At 37.1% G+C, this 19615-nt stretch overlaps 1 protein-coding gene across 1 annotated transcript; it reads left to right on the top strand.

Annotated features, from left to right (window-relative positions):
• Window positions 1-10: 10 nt before the first annotated feature.
• On the top strand, window positions 11-930 carry nupr1b (nuclear protein 1b). Its single transcript, XM_058771851.1, has 3 exons — window positions 11-151; window positions 407-544; window positions 624-930. Exons 1-2 carry the CDS (start codon window positions 52-54, stop codon window positions 532-534), a joined length of 228 nt encoding a protein of 75 aa, XP_058627834.1. The 5' UTR covers window positions 11-51; the 3' UTR covers window positions 535-544; window positions 624-930.
• The last annotated feature ends 18685 nt before the right edge of the window (window positions 931-19615 follow it).

The raw sequence follows: 19615 nt of genomic DNA, 5'->3' as shown, positions 1-19615 counted from the left end.
TGCACAACTTCTGCTCGTGTTTATCCATAAATTTCGCTAATCGCTGACAAAATGAGCAACCACGTCGAGGTGAAAAACATTGAGCCGACCACTTTTGAGGACCGCTACTACGATGAATATGAATATTATAACTTAACAGACCGCTATACCGGTAAGTTTTAAAACGCTTTATTATTATTATTATTTGTTTTTTTAAAAGTAAAGTATTTTTGAGAGTTGTGTAGCTAACGTACAGTGTTGCCATGACGGCTTTTTATTTATTTAAAAAAGTTTTTGTATTTTTTTTTTTTTTTTGTGGATTTGGCAACACTAATTACTTTTTAAAGAGCTTTCGTTCATTATCGGCGTTCTCCATAATGTCTAGTTAGCCTACTGACATGTCCCCCCCCCCCTGTGTTGACTACAGAGTGCGCTAGTCGCAAGGGCAGGACGAAGAAGGAGGCGAGCTGTAACACGAACAAACCCAACCCTGCGGGACACGAGCGCAAAATAGTGGAGAAGCTCCAGAATGCTGAGAAGAAGTCCAAAGAGTGACACAGAAGAGGTGTGTGAAACCCCTTATCTTTCCAGATTCACATTTGAGAGGAAAACATGTTAATTGAACAATCACGTTCGTCTTGTAGATTGAAGCGGACGGCTATTACTGGCAACCGACCACAGGTGTCTCTGCGGGAAACGGGCGCTGAGCTGCAGCGGGATCCGCCTCGGGACGAGAGGAGCGGGCCGGTGCCTCGGGAAGCGCTGAGTTTTGTCAGAGACACACCGCTCTTGTGTATGAGATGGACCCTGCAGAAGGAGCACCTGTTCAGAGGAACCGATATGCTTGTGATGTTGAATGTATGTTTTAAACGATAGGTTTGACCACGTTTGGTGTTTTGGTACTACATTTTTAAAAGTTCTTTTAATAAAGACCACTTTTTTTCCATTAAAGAGTTCTGAGTTCTTTGACACCCTCCACTGACTTTTACTTTAAATGAGTTTTAAATCACAAATACACTACATATCCATTTTTTTTATAATAATAATAAAAAAAAACATTACATGAACTGAACAGCATTTATCAAATTATAAAAATAGTTAATTTAGAAAATGTAATAATAGTTTTTTGTTTGTGGCATGCTGTGGGATTTAAACATTTACACATTTAACTAAATCGACTTTGTTTTCTGATTGATGCACAATAATGTAAATTATTGAGTGGCAGATTTATGAAATGTTTAGATTATAATCTCCCATACCTCCTAAAGTTTTTGGTGCATCAAAGTGTATTTCAAAGTGGTACGAAGTGCTCCAAATGACCCAGTAAACTGCTAAATCTATTTGTGACCCTGGACCACAAAACCAGTTATAAGGGTCAATTTTTTGAAATTGAGATTTATAAATCATTTGAAAGCTTAATAAATAAATGATATATGGTTTGTTATGATCGGACAATATTTGGCTGAGATACAACTATTTGAAAATCTGGAATCTGCGGGTGCAAAAACATCAAAATATTGAGAAAATCGCCTTTAAAGTTGTCCAAATGAAGTTCTTAGCAATGCATATTACTAATCAAAAATTAAGTTTTGATATATTTATGGCAGGAGATTTACAAAATATCTTCATGGAACATGATTTTTACTTAATATGCTAATTATTTTTGGCATAAAAGAAAAATATATAATTTTGACCCATACAATGTATTGTTGGCTATTTGCTACAAATATACCAGTGCTACTTAAGACTGGTTTTGTGGTCCAGGGTCACATTTAGTCTGTTATGTGTTTGACATTAAAGTCACAATGTAGGTGAAAACGATCTGTCACAGCCACATAAAATCCTCACAGAGCAATATCTCATTTCAAGACAGAAAGAGGGCAGTAGTGAAACGGTAAAGAGATGTGGAGCTGAATATGAGACTTGGAAATGAATTTTGCATAGAGGATTACCCAGAAGCACCATGTATCTCATTTAAGAGCGTTTTGAAAAGCATGTGCACTAGGGAGCAGTTCAAAGCAAATATGACTGTCTTTATTAGTAGCCTTTTCAACAGGAGCGAGAAGTGGAATAAACAGATGCAACTACTACAACGGCACAATTTCTTATGCAGAGATTGTGAGCTTCTTACAGTACGTATACTTCATAACACATTTCACAAACAATATTCTTCATATCAAGTCAAGTATTCAGTAATTGGACACTTAAAAAAACAATTAAATTGCAGGATACACAATTGTAGCTGCATAACATTAAATCACAGGCAGTTTCTTAAGCAAAACTGTTCAATAAACATGAACTGAATAAGAAATGGTAGAAAAACGAAATAAGTTTTGCCTATGGTGAGTTATGTGGGCACTTTTAAATGGAGTCCATAAATGTTGAAAGATGTCTGTTAGGCTAATATAACATGTAGAGATATGCACATAAGAATAAAGCATTAGATTAAAATTTAATCAGTCAGTAGGCCACAGGAATCTGTAGGTTGATCAGATTTTAACTCCTTTTCTCTTTCCAAATGTGCTTTGAATTATATCACCACGTGAAGGTCAAGAGTAAAGAGCTGCTATCTGCAGCCTAAAGTCTCAGAGAGGTTTACTGTAGGATATTAAAAAACAGAACAATAAGGGGAAAAAAATGCAAGATTATTATGCAACATATCGAAATCTTGAAATATTTAGTGTCTTACAAGACCTTTGAACTAGCAGCACTCAGTAAATAGTAATCACTAAGATAACATGCAAAACTGTCTGAAATATACTTAATTTTGAGAGGGATGGAAATTATACTCATATTTATACAACTCAGTTATACAACTTCATATTCATCTTGCTATATACACATACAGTGGAAGGAAAGAAATGGTTTGCTCTACACCTCCTCCTTGCACTTTGCTTGTACCAAAGCACAAGATAATCCATTTATGTCATTCTCTCACAGACACACTGCAGCACCGCAGTCCACTTTTTCTTCCTTTCCCATAATCACCAGAACAAACAAGTACATATGGTTAGATATGTTCATGCAAAAATGTTAACATGCAAATTAGGTCTTGGTCTGTGAATGCACATGTATCAGAAAGTGTCCAAAAACAGGTATATTGTTGAAATAATCCACTTGAGGTACTGAATAATTCACCCAAAAATGAAAATTTGGTGAAAATGTACTCTTCCTCGGGCCATCCATGATCAGTGTTGGGAAGGTTACTTTGGAAATGTAATAGGTTACAGATTACAAGTTACCCTATTTAAAATGTAACAAGTAGGGTAACTATTTCAACTTTAATTATTAAGTCATGTAATTTAATTAATTATTAATTATTTAATTACTTGAATTATTTAGTAACTGATTACATTTGATTACTTTTTGATTACTTTTCTAAATTTCTAATGTTTTCAACTGTTAATCATTTCCAAACATTTAAAGAAGGCATGGTTAACTTTACAGTAGTACTCAACACTGGTTACTGTCAGAACTTCAAAAGACTTCATCAGTTGAATTAAGATTATAATAATTTAATATTAAAGCACATCCACCACGAAATAAGACTTTAGCACCTCCTTTTACTTTGAGATCATTCTGAGGTTAATTGCAGATTTAAAGTCATAACAATAAATAGTTTAATAGCTTTGGTTTGAAATCAAATCTTTGTATAGCTATGACAAGAAACACTGGCATTTAACAATGCCTTGGAAAAACAGTTAATCTTAAAAAAGAAAGTATATACATAAACAATTATGTTTCATGTAACTGTAGTTATTCCCCAACACTGTCCAAGATGTAGATGAGTTTGTTTCTTCATCAGAACAGATCTGGAAAAAGTTTGCATTAAATTTCACTTGTTCATCAGTGGATCCTCTGCAGTGAATGGGTGCCGTCAGAACATGGACGAGAGTCCAAACAGCAGAAAAAAAACATCACATCACAGCAATTCACAAGTATCCACACAACTCCTGTGCATCAATTATCATCATGTGAAGTGAAAAACAATCTGTTTATTTGTAATAAGAAAATTCATCATTAAGGCATTTTTATCTTCAAATTGCTTCCAGTTAAAGTCCTCTATCCAAAATATTCCTTTCTTTAGTGTAAAAAAGTTGTTTCATCTTAATCAGGAGAGAAACATGCACAGATCAAGCACTGTTTAAAAGAGAAAACAGTTCTAAACAAATCTGTGTGTGAATTTTGAAGGGGATGGACTATTTTTTTTTTTTTTTTACTGGAGGAAACATTATTATGGATTATATAGCAACCATTTAAAGTTACCTTAATGTTAGATTTTTTCTTACAAAAGCTTTTCACTTCACAAGATGTTAATTGATGGACTGGAGTCTTGTGGATTACTTGTGGATAATTGTCTTTATGTGATGTTTTAAACTCTCATTCTGACGGCACCCATTCACTGCAGAGGATCCATTGGTGAGCAAGTGATGTTACGCTAAATTTCTCAAAATCTGCCCCAATGAAGAATTAAATTAATCTACATTACGAATGTATAAATAAATAAATTGAGTAAATGTTCAGAAAATTAAAAGTAGATTTTTGGATCAACTATTACTTTAATACTTTTGGCACTGGACTTTATTTCCAAATGGCAAATGGATGAATCAAAATAGATGAACTGTATTAAAAATAGATGTAAACGCAACAGAGTATCAGTAACTTCATGGAGTAGTTTTAAAATTACATTTAAAGTATTGTGTTCTCCCCCTTCATCTCTCAATCCTTTCCCCTCCATATCGTATCGCTACGGGTAAAGAAGCTCCTCTTGTTGCCTAGCAACAAGCCTTTGGAAATTCCAAAAGAGACCACAGAGACCATAGTCTACCTCTCCTCATGGTGCATGTGTGTGTGTGTATGTGTGTGTGTGTGTGCGAGTGAGTGAAGACGGATGGGTGCAAAGAGTGCGTGTAGAGTAAGAAACTCTGCTCTGTATGTCAGTCATGCAGGTGCACCAGTGTGTGTTCATGTGCTTGTTCGTGCATTTGTATGAATGTCTCTTTGGTTTGAACATCTGGCAGGCCCCTGCTGTTTCAGTAAGAATGTGCGGTGGAGACTGTGCGACTGTCAGCTGGTGTGAGACTGTATGGGTATGTAATCATGCATAAGACCACTTGGGTCAGCTCTTGGGTTTATGAGAGTAGCCTACGTGTTTAGACATAGCACCCTTTGACATGATCCCTCCCTATCTGCACACATGGTCAATGTGCTAATGTGCCTGTCACCATATTTCTCATTACATAGTCATGCCTGTTAGTATTCCTTTATGTGTGTGTGTGTGTGTGTGTGTGACTCACATCTGAAAGAGTGACTGCTCCTCAGGGGGTCTCTTTTTGTATTAGCCTCTACATTACATTGTAGAGGAGTGCTGTTTTCCCCAAATATCTGCACAATTGCAAATGTGATATTGATTTTATGCAACATTTCAATATTGCATTAGGTTTTAGATTCAATTTAGTCTGTTTTTGCATGACTGAATGACTCATTCAAGTGTGAATTGCCGCCACCTACTGGCGGTTATATAGTCATATAGGCTATATATATATATGTATATATATATGTGTGTGTGTGTGTGTGTGTGTGTGTGTGTTTTGGGTGTGTGTAACAGGGCAAACGAGACGTGCAGATCCATTTGCAAACTTTATTCCAAGACTTGGTCACAAAAAGGCAAGAGTCAAACAATGACTAGGGCTAGCGTGGGTCTGCGATCGGTGAACAATATCCAGAGGGCTTGACATGAGGGGTAATCCAGTAACATGAGCAATAGTCCAGGCAAGGTGCAAACAGAGTCTGAAACAGCAGGCAAAGGGTTAATCCAAGATACACAGGCAGAAGATCAGGAAACAGACAACAAGGCAACACCAAACAACTAGACTAGAACTGGAACTAGGACTGGAAACTAGGAAAGGCTCCATATTGTAGCTATCGCTAGAAGAGAGGCATACGCTAAACAATACTAGAGACTAAACAGAAACACAGAATGGCTCAGTAAGGCCGCTAACACTAGGAGAGTGCTAAACGCTAGAACAATACTCAGGGATCCTAAAGAGGAAGTCCAAGGCTTATAAAGCATGTCTGAATGGATTCAGCTGTGTATGTGTAATCAGTGCATTCAGCTGTGTGTGTGTGTGCAATCAGTGCAATGGATCATAGGAAGTTAGGAACTGTAGTCCGGAGTGACATGTAAAAGTCTGTGTGGTGTGAGTGTCAATATAAAAAGAAGACGACATCTGGTGGTGACCAGACGGAAGGCTACGGACTGGATATGTGACAATATGTGTGTGTACATTAGTGATGCGCGGATGGCGGTTGTATCCGCGGGTCGGGTGGGTCATGTAATAAAAAATACATTCTAATTAATTGCGGGTGGGTCGCAATTGAGATAAATCATTAGTGATGCAAATATTCTCTAAAATATGAACGTGTTTTAAATTCATTTTTTCATCAGGCAGACATACACACAGATTTAATTGTTGTGTGTGTTCGCCTGTTCCGGAAGTTGCAGTGACAGATACAGTGGCATTCCAGATAAAGTTTGAATGGAGTAACGTGTGTGTTTATGCTATTAAGTAAGTGTAGACTATAATCTGGCTAAATAAGAAATTTAGTTTTTTAATTAAATGTTCATTTAAAAGCTGCCTATTATCATTGTATTAGCCTGTTACCGTTACCCCTTACGGCTCCGACGACGTTTTGTTCCGTCCTTCACGCGGTGCCAAATCACACCAGGAGCGAAGCAACTGGATTCGCGAGACCACGAGATGCTGGGATGCTTCTGAAACATGCCGCAGCGTGGCTGGTATAATACATATACATATCTATGGGTATAAACACAAGCATTGACTTGACTAGAGCGACAGTGATCAGCTCCGGTGGCAGACGTGATTCACAGAACAACACTCACATCACTGAATCTGCTGTTAAAAATGAACCATCCATTCATCATATCATCGTGCAAAACTAAGAATGTGACGATCGGGTGCGGGTCGGGTCGGTTATCTAAATCAGAGAAAAATATAGGTGCGGGTGGTTGGCGCGCGGATAATTTATTTGAAGCAGCGGATTCGGGTGACGTTTGAGCTCATCCGCGCATCTCTAGTGTGTATACAGGTGCTGGTCATATAATTAGAATATCATCAAAAAGTTGATTTATTTCACTAATTCCATTCAAAAAGTGAAACTTGTATATTATATTCATTCATTACACAGACTGATATATTTCAAATGTTTATTTCTTTTAATTTTGATGATTAGAGCTTACAGCTCATGAAAGTCAAAAATCAGTATCTCAAAATATTAGAATATTTACATTTGAGTTTGAATAAATGACCATCCCTACAGTATAAATTCTGGGTATCTCTTGTTCTTTGAAACCACAATAATGGGAAGACTGCTGACTTGGCAATGATCCTGAAGACGAACATTGACACCCTCCACAAAGAGGGTAAGTCACAGAAGGTCATTACTGAAAGGTGTGGCTGTTTACAGAGTGCTGTATCAAAGCATATTAAATGCAAAGTTGACTGGAAGGAAGAATTTGGGTAGGAAAAGGTGCACAAGCAACAGGGATGACCGCAAGCTTGAGAATACAGTCAAGCAAAGCCGATTCAAACACTTGGGAGAGCTTCACAAGGAGTGGACTGAAGCTGGAGTCAGTGCATCAAGAGTCACCACGCCAGACGCCTTCAGGAAAAGGGCTACCAAGCCACTTCTGAACCAGAGACAACGTCAGAAGCATCTTACCTGGGCTGTGGAGAAAAAGAACTGGACTGTTGCTCAGTGGTCCAAAGTCCTCTTTTCAGATGAAAGTAAATTTTACATTTCATTTGGAAATCAAGGTCCCAGAGTCTGAAGGAAGAGTGGAGAGGCACAGAATCCATGTTGCTTGAAGTCCAGTGTGAAGTCTCCACAGTCGGTGATGATTTGGGCTGCCATGTCATCTGCTGGTGTTGGTCCACTGTGTTTTCTGATGTCCACAGTCAACGCAGCCATCTACCAGGGAATTTTAGAGCACTTCAAGCTTCCTTCTGTTGACAAGCTTTATGGAGATGCTGATTTCATTTTCCAGCAGGACTTGGCACCTGCACACTCTGCGAAAGGTACCAAAAGCTGGATCAATGACCATAGTGTTACTGTGCTTGATTGGCCAGCAAACTCGCCTGACCTGAACCCCATAGAGAATCTATGGGGTATTGTTAAGAGGAAGATGAGAGACACCAGACCCAACAATGCAGAAGAGCTGAAGGCCACTATCAGAGCAACCTGGGCTCTCATAACACCTGAGCAGTGCCACAGACTGATCGACTCCATGCCACGCCGCATTGCTGCAGTAATTCAGGCAAAAGGAGCCCCAACTAAGTATTGAGTGCTGTACATGCTCATACTTTTCATTTTCATACTTTTCAGTTGGCCAAGATTTCTAAAAATCCTTTCTTTGTCCCAGCCACGTTTCATCTTCAATGCCCTTGCTGATGGAAGGAGGTTTTCACTCAAAATCTTACGATACATGGCCGCATTCATTCTTTCGTTTACACGGATCAGTCGCCCTGGTCCCTTTGCAGAAAAACAGCCTCAAAGCATGATGTTTCCACCCCCATGCTTCACAGTAGGTATGGTGTTCTTTGGATGCAACTCAGCATTCTTTCTCCTCCAAACACGACAAGTTGAGTTTTTAATAAAAAGTTCTATTTTGGTTTCATCTGACCATATGACATTCTCCCAATCCTCTTCTGGATCATTCAAATGCTCTCTAGCAAACTTCAGACGGGCCGGACATGTACTGGCTTAAGCAGGGGGACACGTCTGGCACTGCAGGATTTGAGGCCTTTGTTACTTTGGTCCCAGCTCTCTGCAGGTCATTCACTAGGTCCCCCGTGTGGTTCTGGGATTTTTGCTCACAGTTCTTGTGATCATTTTGACCCCACGGGGTGAGATCTTGCGTGAAGCCCCAGATCGAGGGAGATTATCAGTGGTCTTGTATGTCTTCCATTTTCTAATAATTGCTCACACAATTGATTTCTTCACACCAAGCTGCTTACCTATTGCAGATTCAGTCTTCCCAGCCTGGTGCAGGTCTACAATTTTGTTTCTGGTGTCCTTTGACAGCTCTTTGGTCTTGGCCATGGTGAAGTTTGGAGTTGGACTGTTTGAGGTTGTGGACAGGTGTCTTTTATATTGATAACAAGTTCAAACAGATGCCATTAATACAGGTAACGAGTGGAGGACAGAGGAGCCTCTTAAAGAAGAAGTTACAGGTCTGTGAGAGCCAGAAATCTTGCTTGTTTGTAGGTGACCAAATACTTATTTTAACGTCTCTCATAGTTGAGGTATACCTATGATAAAAATTACAGGCCTCTCTCATCTTTTTAAGTAGGAGAACTTGCACAATTGGTGGCTGACTAAATACTTTTTTTCTCCACTGTATATATATATATATATATATATATATATATATATATATATACATACACTGAACAAAATTATAAACGCAACACTTTTGTTTTTGCCCCCATTTTTCAAGACTTTTTCTATCTACACAAAAGGCCTATTTCTCTCAAATATTGTTCACAAATCTGTCTAAATCTGTGTTAGTGAGCACGTCTCCTTTGCCGAGATACTCCATCCACCTCACAGGTGTGGCATATCAAGATGCTGATTAGACAGCATGATTATTGCACAGGTGTGTCTTAGGCTGGCCACAATAAAAGGCCACTCTAAAATGTGCAGTTTTACTATATTGGGGGGGTCGGGGGGTCCGAAAACCAGTCAGTATCTGGTGTGACCACCATTTGCCTCACGCAGTGCAACACATCTCCTTCGCATAGAGTTGATCAGGTTGTTGATTGTGGCCTGTGGAATGCTGGTCCACTCCTCTTCAATGGCTGTGTGAAGTTGCTGGATATTGGCAGGAACTGGAACACGCTGTTGTATACGCCGATCCAGAGCATCCCAAACATGCTCAATGGGTGACATGTCCGGTAAGTTTTTTCTTGTCTATTAAATGTTTTTCTCATTTAACACAACAATGAATTAAATTATTTTAATGTCTCATCCCAAATTGATGTGTTATGAATTTGCGATTAATTTAATTAATTGGCACATCATATAAGTAATTCGATTTTTAAAAAATGAATCGCTTGACAGTCAAATTATACACATAGATTGCCTGTATATTTATATGTTTCTCATGTATGAGAAAATATTAAAAATATGTAATTTTAATTCCATTTTCCATAAATATATATTTTATTCAAAAATATAATTATATTTATAAAATTCTATATATAACTTGCATATTGTATTTCATTTACACACACACACGCACACATAATTTTATTTTATTCTTATTCACACATATGTCAACTTTTGATTTTATAATACTTTTAGACACTAAACGGAACATGTACTGAACAACACATGCTGTTATAGACTGTAGCTCATGCTAATGTATTCACAGTCAACCCTGATATTGAAAAAACCATTCACAAGTAATATGTGTTTATTTTTTAGTGCTTTAATGCCACTTAGTCATTCCAATCTGCTTGCTGTTTTCTGTTTACCTTCTGGCTCTGGTCTTCCCATACCTTACTTCTCTTCTTCTGGTGCTCTTTCTCACATGTTATTTGTACTAAACCAATTATCCATCAATTCATTTCTCTCTCCATCATAACCTGTAACTTGTTTTCTTTCTACTCAGTAAGCAGCTGCTTAAAAGTGCTAGGCTGAAATCATGAGACTCGGCCCTATTAGTCTCTAATGGCCTTTAATTAATTGAGAGAATAACAATCCAGTTTTAATTTCATACACATTAATGTGCAAAGCTCTTAGACCCTCCTTGCTTCCCCCACCCCCATCAATAGCAACCCCATCCTCTCCTGATCTGACGATTCCTGTTTGAAGATGGTTTTCTCCTCTGCTATCTCACATAGTTGAGGTATACCTATGATAAAAATTACAGGCCTCTCTCATCTTTTTAAGTAGGAGAACTTGCACAATTGGTGGCTGACTAAATACTTTTTCTCCACTGTATATATATATATATATATATATATACATACACTGAACAAAATTATAAACGCAACACTTTTGTTTTTGCCCCCATTTTTCAAGACTTTTCTATCTACACAAAAGGCCTATTTCTCTCAAATATTGTTCACAAATCTGTCTAAATCTGTGTTAGTGAGCACGTCTCCTTTGCCGAGATACTCCATCCACCTCACAGGTGTGGCATATCAAGATGCTGATTAGACAGCATGATTATTGCACAGGTGTGTCTTAGGCTGGCCACAATAAAAGGCCACTCTAAAATGTGCAGTTTTACTATATTGGGGGGGTCCGGGGGGGTCCGAAAACCAGTCAGTATCTGGTGTGACCACCATTTGCCTCACGCAGTGCAACACATCTCCTTCGCATAGAGTTGATCAGGTTGTTGATTGTGGCCTGTGGAATGCTGGTCCACTCCTCTTCAATGGCTGTGTGAAGTTGCTGGATATTGGCAGGAACTGGAACACGCTGTTGTATACGCCGATCCAGAGCATCCCAAACATGCTCAATGGGTGACATGTCCGGTAAGTTTTTTCTTGTCTATTAAATGTTTTTCTCATTTAACACAACAATGAATTAAATTATTTTAATGTCTCATCCCAAATTGATGTGTTATGAATTTGCGATTAATTTAATTAATTGGCACATCATATAAGTAATTCGATTTTTAAAAAATGAATCGCTTGACAGTCAAATTATACACATAGATTGCCTGTATATTTATATGTTTCTCATGTATGAGAAAATATTAAAAATATGTAATTTTAATTCCATTTTCCATAAATATATATTTTATTCAAAAATATAATTATATTTATAAAATTCTATATATAACTTGCATATTGTATTTCATTTACACACACACACGCACACATAATTTTATTTTATTCTTATTCACACATATGTCAACTTTTGATTTTATAATACTTTTAGACACTAAACGGAACATGTACTGAACAACACATGCTGTTATAGACTGTAGCTCATGCTAATGTATTCACAGTCAACCCTGATATTGAAAAAAACATTCACAAGTAATATGTGTTTATTTTTTAGTGCTTTAATGCCACTTAGTCATTCCAATCTGCTTGCTGTTTTCTGTTTACCTTCTGGCTCTGGTCTTCCCATACCTTACTTCTCTTCTTCTGGTGCTCTTTCTCACATGTTATTTGTACTAAACCAATTATCCATCAATTCATTTCTCTCTCCATCATAACCTGTAACTTGTTTTCTTTCTACTCAGTAAGCAGCTGCTTAAAAGTGCTAGGCTGAAATCATGAGACTCGGCCCTATTAGTCTCTAATGGCCTTTAATTAATTGAGAGAATAACAATCCAGTTTTAATTTCATACACATTAATGTGCAAAGCTCTTAGACCCTCCTTGCTTCCCCCCCCCACCCCCCATCAATAGCAACCCCCATCCTCTCCTGATCTGACGCATTCCTGTTTGAAGATGGTTTTCTCTCCTCTGCTATCTCACAAGACAGGAATTCAGATACAGAGTCCAATTAACTCCCAATTTGAATTTTGTTTGACTAAAAGAGAAACGTGAGAAAGTGAATGGAATGTATTCTAGTGCACTTCAGTAACAATTGGTAATGTTGTGGCGCCACTCATTACCATGGTGACAGCCAGGTCGAGTTTAGGGGACATGACATCATCTCTTTGATGTCTGTTAGTGTCAATGTCACTGTCACTCAAAAGAAACAGCGGCTCTCCTCTATATCTCTCTTCTGTCCTTTCTTTGTTTTCTTCTGTGCAACACTGAAAGCTTAAGTCGACTCCTTTTTTAATTTCATTCAGTCATGTTCTCATTCAAAAGAAAACCGTGAAGAAAATCAACCCTAATGTGTCGAGTGTAGGTGTGTCTCCTTCTTTGTTTTGAAACAAAGACACAAATAAAATAAAAGTGTTGTGTAATCAGTTGCACTTGAGAGCTCACACAGAAAACTAATTTGAATTTGAAAGGAATTATCACAGAAATTCTTTGTGCAGTAATTTTATTTGTCCAGTTCATTTGTCTCCTCAAACTAGACAGTATGTTAACATTTTGTTTAAATGTCTGTAAATGTGTTTTTGCGCCACGTCTCAAGCTTTGCTATAATATTCCCATATTGCTTAAAGTGAACTAAAGTTATCCCTAATTTGTGTAGATTAATATAGATTTCTCCAATCTTCTCAGCCATGATATTTCTTATTTTTTTGTTTACATGAAATGCTTGATATACTATACTGTACATAAAATAAAATCTGAGAACCTGCTGATTCCGATGATACCAGATATGTAATTTAACCTCCATTAACATGACTGCAAATTATTATTTTGTCTGATTACAATAGGTGTGTTCAACTTGAAGCAGCGCTGTGCAGAATGATCAGTGTATGACATCAAAGTATCGCGAGAGCGATTCGAAAGCTTAAGTGTGCCAACATTATAAATATTATAAACCAGTTGTGAAATTTTACTTCATACCTTAAAGTTGACTTCAGGGGAGTTATGCTCTTTTATGCTCATTTCTCATTGGTTACACAGATGATTACCCAGTCTCTTATAAATACAATTTATAAAATGGCACAAGTATCACATAACATGAGGCAGTCAAACTAGTTATTCTGTAATGTCAGCAACCTCTTGGGACTCAGCAAAAAGTGAAAAAGCCTTAGCTAAATTTCTCTCTGTATTTTAAAACTAATTTCTATTTTAACTAGTGCTGTCAAATCGATTAATTGCAATGAATCGTATCCAAAATAAAAGTTTATGTTTACATATGTGTGTATACGTTGTATATTTATATGTATGTGTGTGTATATATATATATATATATATATATAAATACACAAACATGCATGTATATCAGAATCAGAATCAGAATCAGAATTAGCTTTACTGCCAGGTATGTTTACACATACGAGGAATTTGTTTGGTGACAGAAGCTCCACAGTGCGACAGAATGACAGCGACAGGACAGGACACAGATAATAATAATAAAAAATAATGTGCAAATATACAAAATAGACAATGTGCAAAATAGCACAAACACAATATAGACAATTTAGTATGTACAGGTATGTTAGGTGCAAATTTGAAATGTAATAAGTATGTGTGTTAAATAAATAAATGCATGATAGTGTTGTGTGTTGCATGTTTATTGTTAAGTGTTCAAGTGTTCATGAGATGGATTGCCTGAGGGAAGAAACTGTTCCTGTGCTGGCCGTTCTGGTGCTCAGAGCTCTGTAGCATCGACCAGATGGCAACAGTTCAAAGAGGGAGTGTGCTGGATGTGAGGGGTCCGGACTGATTTTGCTCACTCTGGATGAGTACAGTTCTTGGAGAGTGGGGAGGGTTGTACCAATGATTCGCTCAGCAGTCCGGACTACCCTCTGTAGTCTTCTGAGGTCAGATTTGGTAGCTGAGCTGAACCAGACAGTTATTGAAGTGCAAAAGACGGATTCAATGATGGCGTAGAACTGTTTCAGCAGCTCCTGTGGCAGGTTGAACTTCCTCAGCTGGCGAAGGAAGTACAACCTCTACTGGGCCTTTTTAACAATGGAGTCTATGTGGATGTTCCACGTTGGGTCCTGGGAGATGGTGTTGGCCAGGAACCTGAATGACTCCACTGTCGTTACAGTGCTGTTCATGATGGTGAGTGGTGGGAGAGCAGGGGGGGTTCTCCTGAAGTCCACTATCATCTCCACTATTTTGAGCGTGTTGAGCTCCAGGTTGTTAAGACTGCACCAGCCAGCCAGCTGCTCAACCTCCTGTCTGTAGGCACTGTGGTATATGGGTCATTCTTCATTTGCGGTGGCAAGTGGTGTCCCTCTACTTTACAACGGTTAAAATAAACTTTAAATACCAATAAATTATAAAATGTTTGCATGTTTGTATTCTGTAGGGTAAACACAATTTGTGCACTATTAATAGTAAATATACATATTTAATTGAGTTTGAGAGATTGCATTTGTAACAAAATATGGATGTTCCCGCCATACCTTAGAGAGGTATCATGGAATGTAATCGCAACAATATAACATTTTAACACAAATAAAGTGGTTATATTGTGAATATAGATTTTATTTAACATGTACAATTTTATTAAATTGTTTTAAAAAATACATATTTTGTTATATTTAAGAAAAAAGTTGTGTCCCCCAAATTCATATCTGTAACACAATGGATTTTGCCCCTTTAAGAAAAGGGGGAATGCTATTTGGACTACTTCCTGTGTGTAAAGGTCACTGCAGGTGCTGGCTGATCTGAGGGGTGCATGGGGAATACATTCTTTCTTATTAATTTAATTTAATTTAATTAATTTAAGTTTAGCTAAATTTCTGACAATTTCATGTGTCTCACTTTATTAGTGTCTGTGGTGTTATGTTTAATAACTTGCAGATTTGACATATTTTCATCAAAATTTTGATAAATACATACTTATTAATATTTCCAAAATGTCCCCTGATCTTGAAATCATCATGATGGCAGCCTCCATTTTAGAAAAGTCTAGATTTATGCCAATTTGTCTGTGGTGTTGCTGTCTTTTCTGGTAACACCACAGAGCTTATAGTAACTTGCAATATAAAGTCTGTGGTGTTACTTCAAAATGACATAGACATAAGTGGCTTTGTCACCAGTGTTTGATTGAAACGATTTAAAAATCAAAATGTTCTTAAGCTTTCATTTTAATGGATATAGCATATTCAACTAATTTTAAATGCATAGCAATATATTTTATTAGAAAAAAACATTTTTACAAATTCTGCCTCTCACTTGCCACCCCAATTGAAGAATGACCCATATATTTATGTCTTGGGGCAACTTGGAATACAAAATAATTTGGCAAAGTTTCATATTTCATAGAAATATATTTTTTTAGGGTTAGGGTTAGGGTTAGGCACTAATGCACTTCTAGACATGTAACACTAATTGTAACATGTCCACAAAAGGTGAAAACATGCATCAATACCTGAAGCCGTTACAGAGGACATTAAAATCAGTAGCTTTACTGTGCAAGGACCAATTTTGGGCTAGTTACTCAAAGAATGTAATATATTACTCATTACTAGTTACTCCTTTCAAAAGTAATATTGTTACTTTACTTTATTTCCGGCAACAGTAATTAGTTACACTACTAGTTACATTACTTTTTCTTCACGCCCCACAGAAGTTGTAACTGTGTGTCTTCCAGATAAAACAACATATTTCTGCCTCATCATTTGACCAAAATCCACACTGGATCGCAGTCAGAAGTTATTACAAACACTCAATAGTGATTGATAGTGACATTCAAGTAAGTGTTGTATTCATCTCATTGTCATTTGTAGCTTGAAGTTAATTGTAATTTTTCCGTTACCCATATATGATTATATGTCATTATGTATTTTATCAAATCACATAAGTTTGTAAGAAACTGTTTAATTTTCCAAGAAGATTTTTAATTATAGTATTATAATGTACCACATGCCGATCAGAGGGATGTGGGTGGGATGTAATGCCAAAGTAAAGTACAGCCACAACTTACACAACAGTGTTCAGATCATCTTTTTTCCTGACAAAATCAATATAATGCAATATTTCTATCTGCTGAATGTAAGCTTTTCCATATTCCAAGCTTGCCTGCTGCACTGGGGACATCACATGCATGAGCGAGTCATGAAAATAAATCTAGGAATTATTTGATTGTTAGATTTTAAATCAGCGGGGTTGAGGCATCAAAAGTAACTAAGCTGTTTTATGGATGGTAACTGTAATATTATTACTGAAATCTTATTAGTAATTAGTTACACTACTAAGTTGTTAGTAACTAGTTACTGCCCAACACTGGCAAGGACAGTTTCCATTTTTGCATTTCTATAAAATTTAGAAAGAAATTTTGAAGTCACACTCAAACTCACAAACATTTGGCATTTCTGAAAAGCACATGTCCTTTTTAGTATGCACCAGGTCTTAAAACCAGAAGCAAAATCCAATAAAAACAAGATAAAAATCAATAGATGTGCCTCAGGAAGATGGTTGACCTATAAAAACTTGGCCTCTTTGATTCAATGTGCAGAGAAATACACACCAAACCCTTATTTTAAGTCCAAAATGTGAGACATCACCAAACCTCAACCACGTCACAACAGCTCTTAAAGGAGCAACAACATATTGCTTAATATTTTGTGCAGGTTTTAATGATTACATTGACAGATAAAGTCTATCCTGTGATAGCGATCGTGTAATATCCGCCCGCTGCAAGTTATGAAATGTGTATCATGGCCAACGCAACAAGACCCATGCAGTCTACGTCGCCGGCTTTTGAACTCCACTAGTTTAATTCTTCTTAATAGCAACTCTAGTTCTTCACAATGAGAAACTACCCCACGCCTTTTCTGATCGAGTGCTGCTGCAACTCTACCACTTGACCTCTACGGCTTACAGTAAATGAAAAGAACCTAATTAGAGCAGTTCAATTAGACATTGATCTGAGTATGTTAACAGCAGCGTGTTCTCGGATAAAAAGATCACGTACTGAAGCTGCGGGGCTGAACGGTAGCGTGAGGCTGGTTAATTGGGATGGCAGGCCTGCGCAGTAGCAGGAGGCTTTCTTCACCGTGTACGATCCGCTCGGCTTTCATTACATCTGGGCCGCAGAGCCTCTCTGATCAGCGTGATAGCATCCTAAAAAGAGTTGTATTAAGAGAGGGGCACAACACGAGCGATTTCACAAGCAGCCAATATAATATGCCACACACCTGCCAAAGAGGCGGACGAGCCAAGGTGATACAAAAGAAAGAGAAGGATCATAACACACAAAAATATTCTCATTCTCTCCGTCTCAATCGCATATATTTAAACATGCCAGAGAAAGACACAAAAATCCTTCGGGAGGAGATGGAAAGAATAGGGGGGAGGCAGAGGAGTGGGAGTGAGTGGGAAGAGAAAAGGGTGGAATGCATAGAAAAAAGAAGGGGATGAAGCCAGTAGAGATTTTTAATGAGGAAAAACGCACAAATGAAGGACTGCTCATGCTACAGACCCTCTTTAATCCCCCCAGACTAGAGCCAGAGAGTTCGACAGAGAGTTAAGATGGAATAAGATCAGCGAGTCCTCTTCAAAAAATAAAATCTTTTGAGGAAGTGTGTGTTCTGAATTTACAATGCGTGTTCTGATAATGTGGTGCGTGTGTGTTCTGATATTGTATTGTGTGTGTAGGAGTGTGTGTTCTCACGCATGTATCATTAGGCATCATTAGAGCAAATTATATGGAAGGAGAGAGACAGATGCTGCCCTTGGCACATGTAACTATAGTGAGAACCCTTACACCACTGCAGCACGCTGCACGGACAGCAGCTAAGACCACAGAAACACAACAAGCATGCAGAAATACACGCAAATCACTTATACTGTGTAGAAACAGTACTTATAAATAGGGATGAAGGGATAGTTCCCGCTATTTCTCTCTCTGTCATACTGTGCAGTGTGTTTGCAGTACTATTTTAGTCTACTTGCATTCATTTTCACTGTCAACATTAATAAGCAGGGCTTCTTTATCAGTGACTGTATAAAGGACTTCGAGTACTCTTAGGGAATCTAGGAATGGTTCATCTAAAAATGAAAATTCTGTCAGCATTTCTTCATCCTCGTGTTGTTCCAAATTTGTACGACTGAACACAAAAGAAGATATTTTGAAAAATGTCTCCACAAAGTGACTTTTTTTTTTGTCCATACAATGAATGTCAATGGGGTCCACACTGCAAATGTTTTTTTTTGTACTGAGTACTTGCATCCTCCTTCCAGTTCAAAAATCTAAATATTCTTAAATCAAGACACACTGTACAAGGCGATAGTAATTTTTACTGCAAAAGACTATAAAAATTCTACAGTAAAAACCTGTTAACAAGTTAACGGTAAGTTCCTTTACTCTTGCAAGTTTACAGTAAAATACTGTTAAATATACTAGTTTTTTGTGTGTAAAAAAGAACAAGTTATCTTATAATTAAGGTGGTTATTATTGTGATTGTCAGTAAATGTTAAAAGTAGCAGTGGCTTTTTTGATTGTTTTGTGAATTACAGATTTAAACTAAAATTTAAAGGTTAATCTATAAATACAGTATGTTTACATTTTTATTGTATTTTCACAGAATTATTCTGGTAACCTCAGATGCTAGTTGTTTTTTCCTGTAATCAGGTTTTTTTTTGTGCATTTACTTGATAAATACAAAGTAAGTAAACGTATCAAAATTTTTCACAGTTTTTCCTTAAAACAAAACAAAACAAAACCAAAAAACTGTCAGTGTAGGAAAAATAATTTTGTTTTCCATTTGATTTGAATGAATATTTCTGACCCCACTGGTGGATTTTTTTCTCAGAAAACAAGACTTGAAACTTACATTGAAAATGTAATTTTTCTTCTCAAGCAAATACATTTTTAAGAATTTTTACATATTTGTAATTTAAACAAGACAAAAATACTAGTAAGAAAATCTTACAATTTTTTTTCAGTGTTGTTTTTCATACTATTGACATTATATGAACAAAAAAAAATCTTTTCCACAAAGCCATACAGGTTTGGAACGACATTAGACTGACAACATTTTTTCTTTTTTAGGTAAACTA

Source organism: Onychostoma macrolepis, chromosome 03 (genome assembly GCF_012432095.1).
Source record: "Onychostoma macrolepis isolate SWU-2019 chromosome 03, ASM1243209v1, whole genome shotgun sequence".
In the NCBI taxonomy this organism is placed as follows: Eukaryota; Metazoa; Chordata; class Actinopteri; order Cypriniformes; family Cyprinidae; genus Onychostoma; species Onychostoma macrolepis.
Note: the sequence above shows the minus strand (reverse complement) of the source record. Positions and strands in the feature narration are given on the sequence as shown.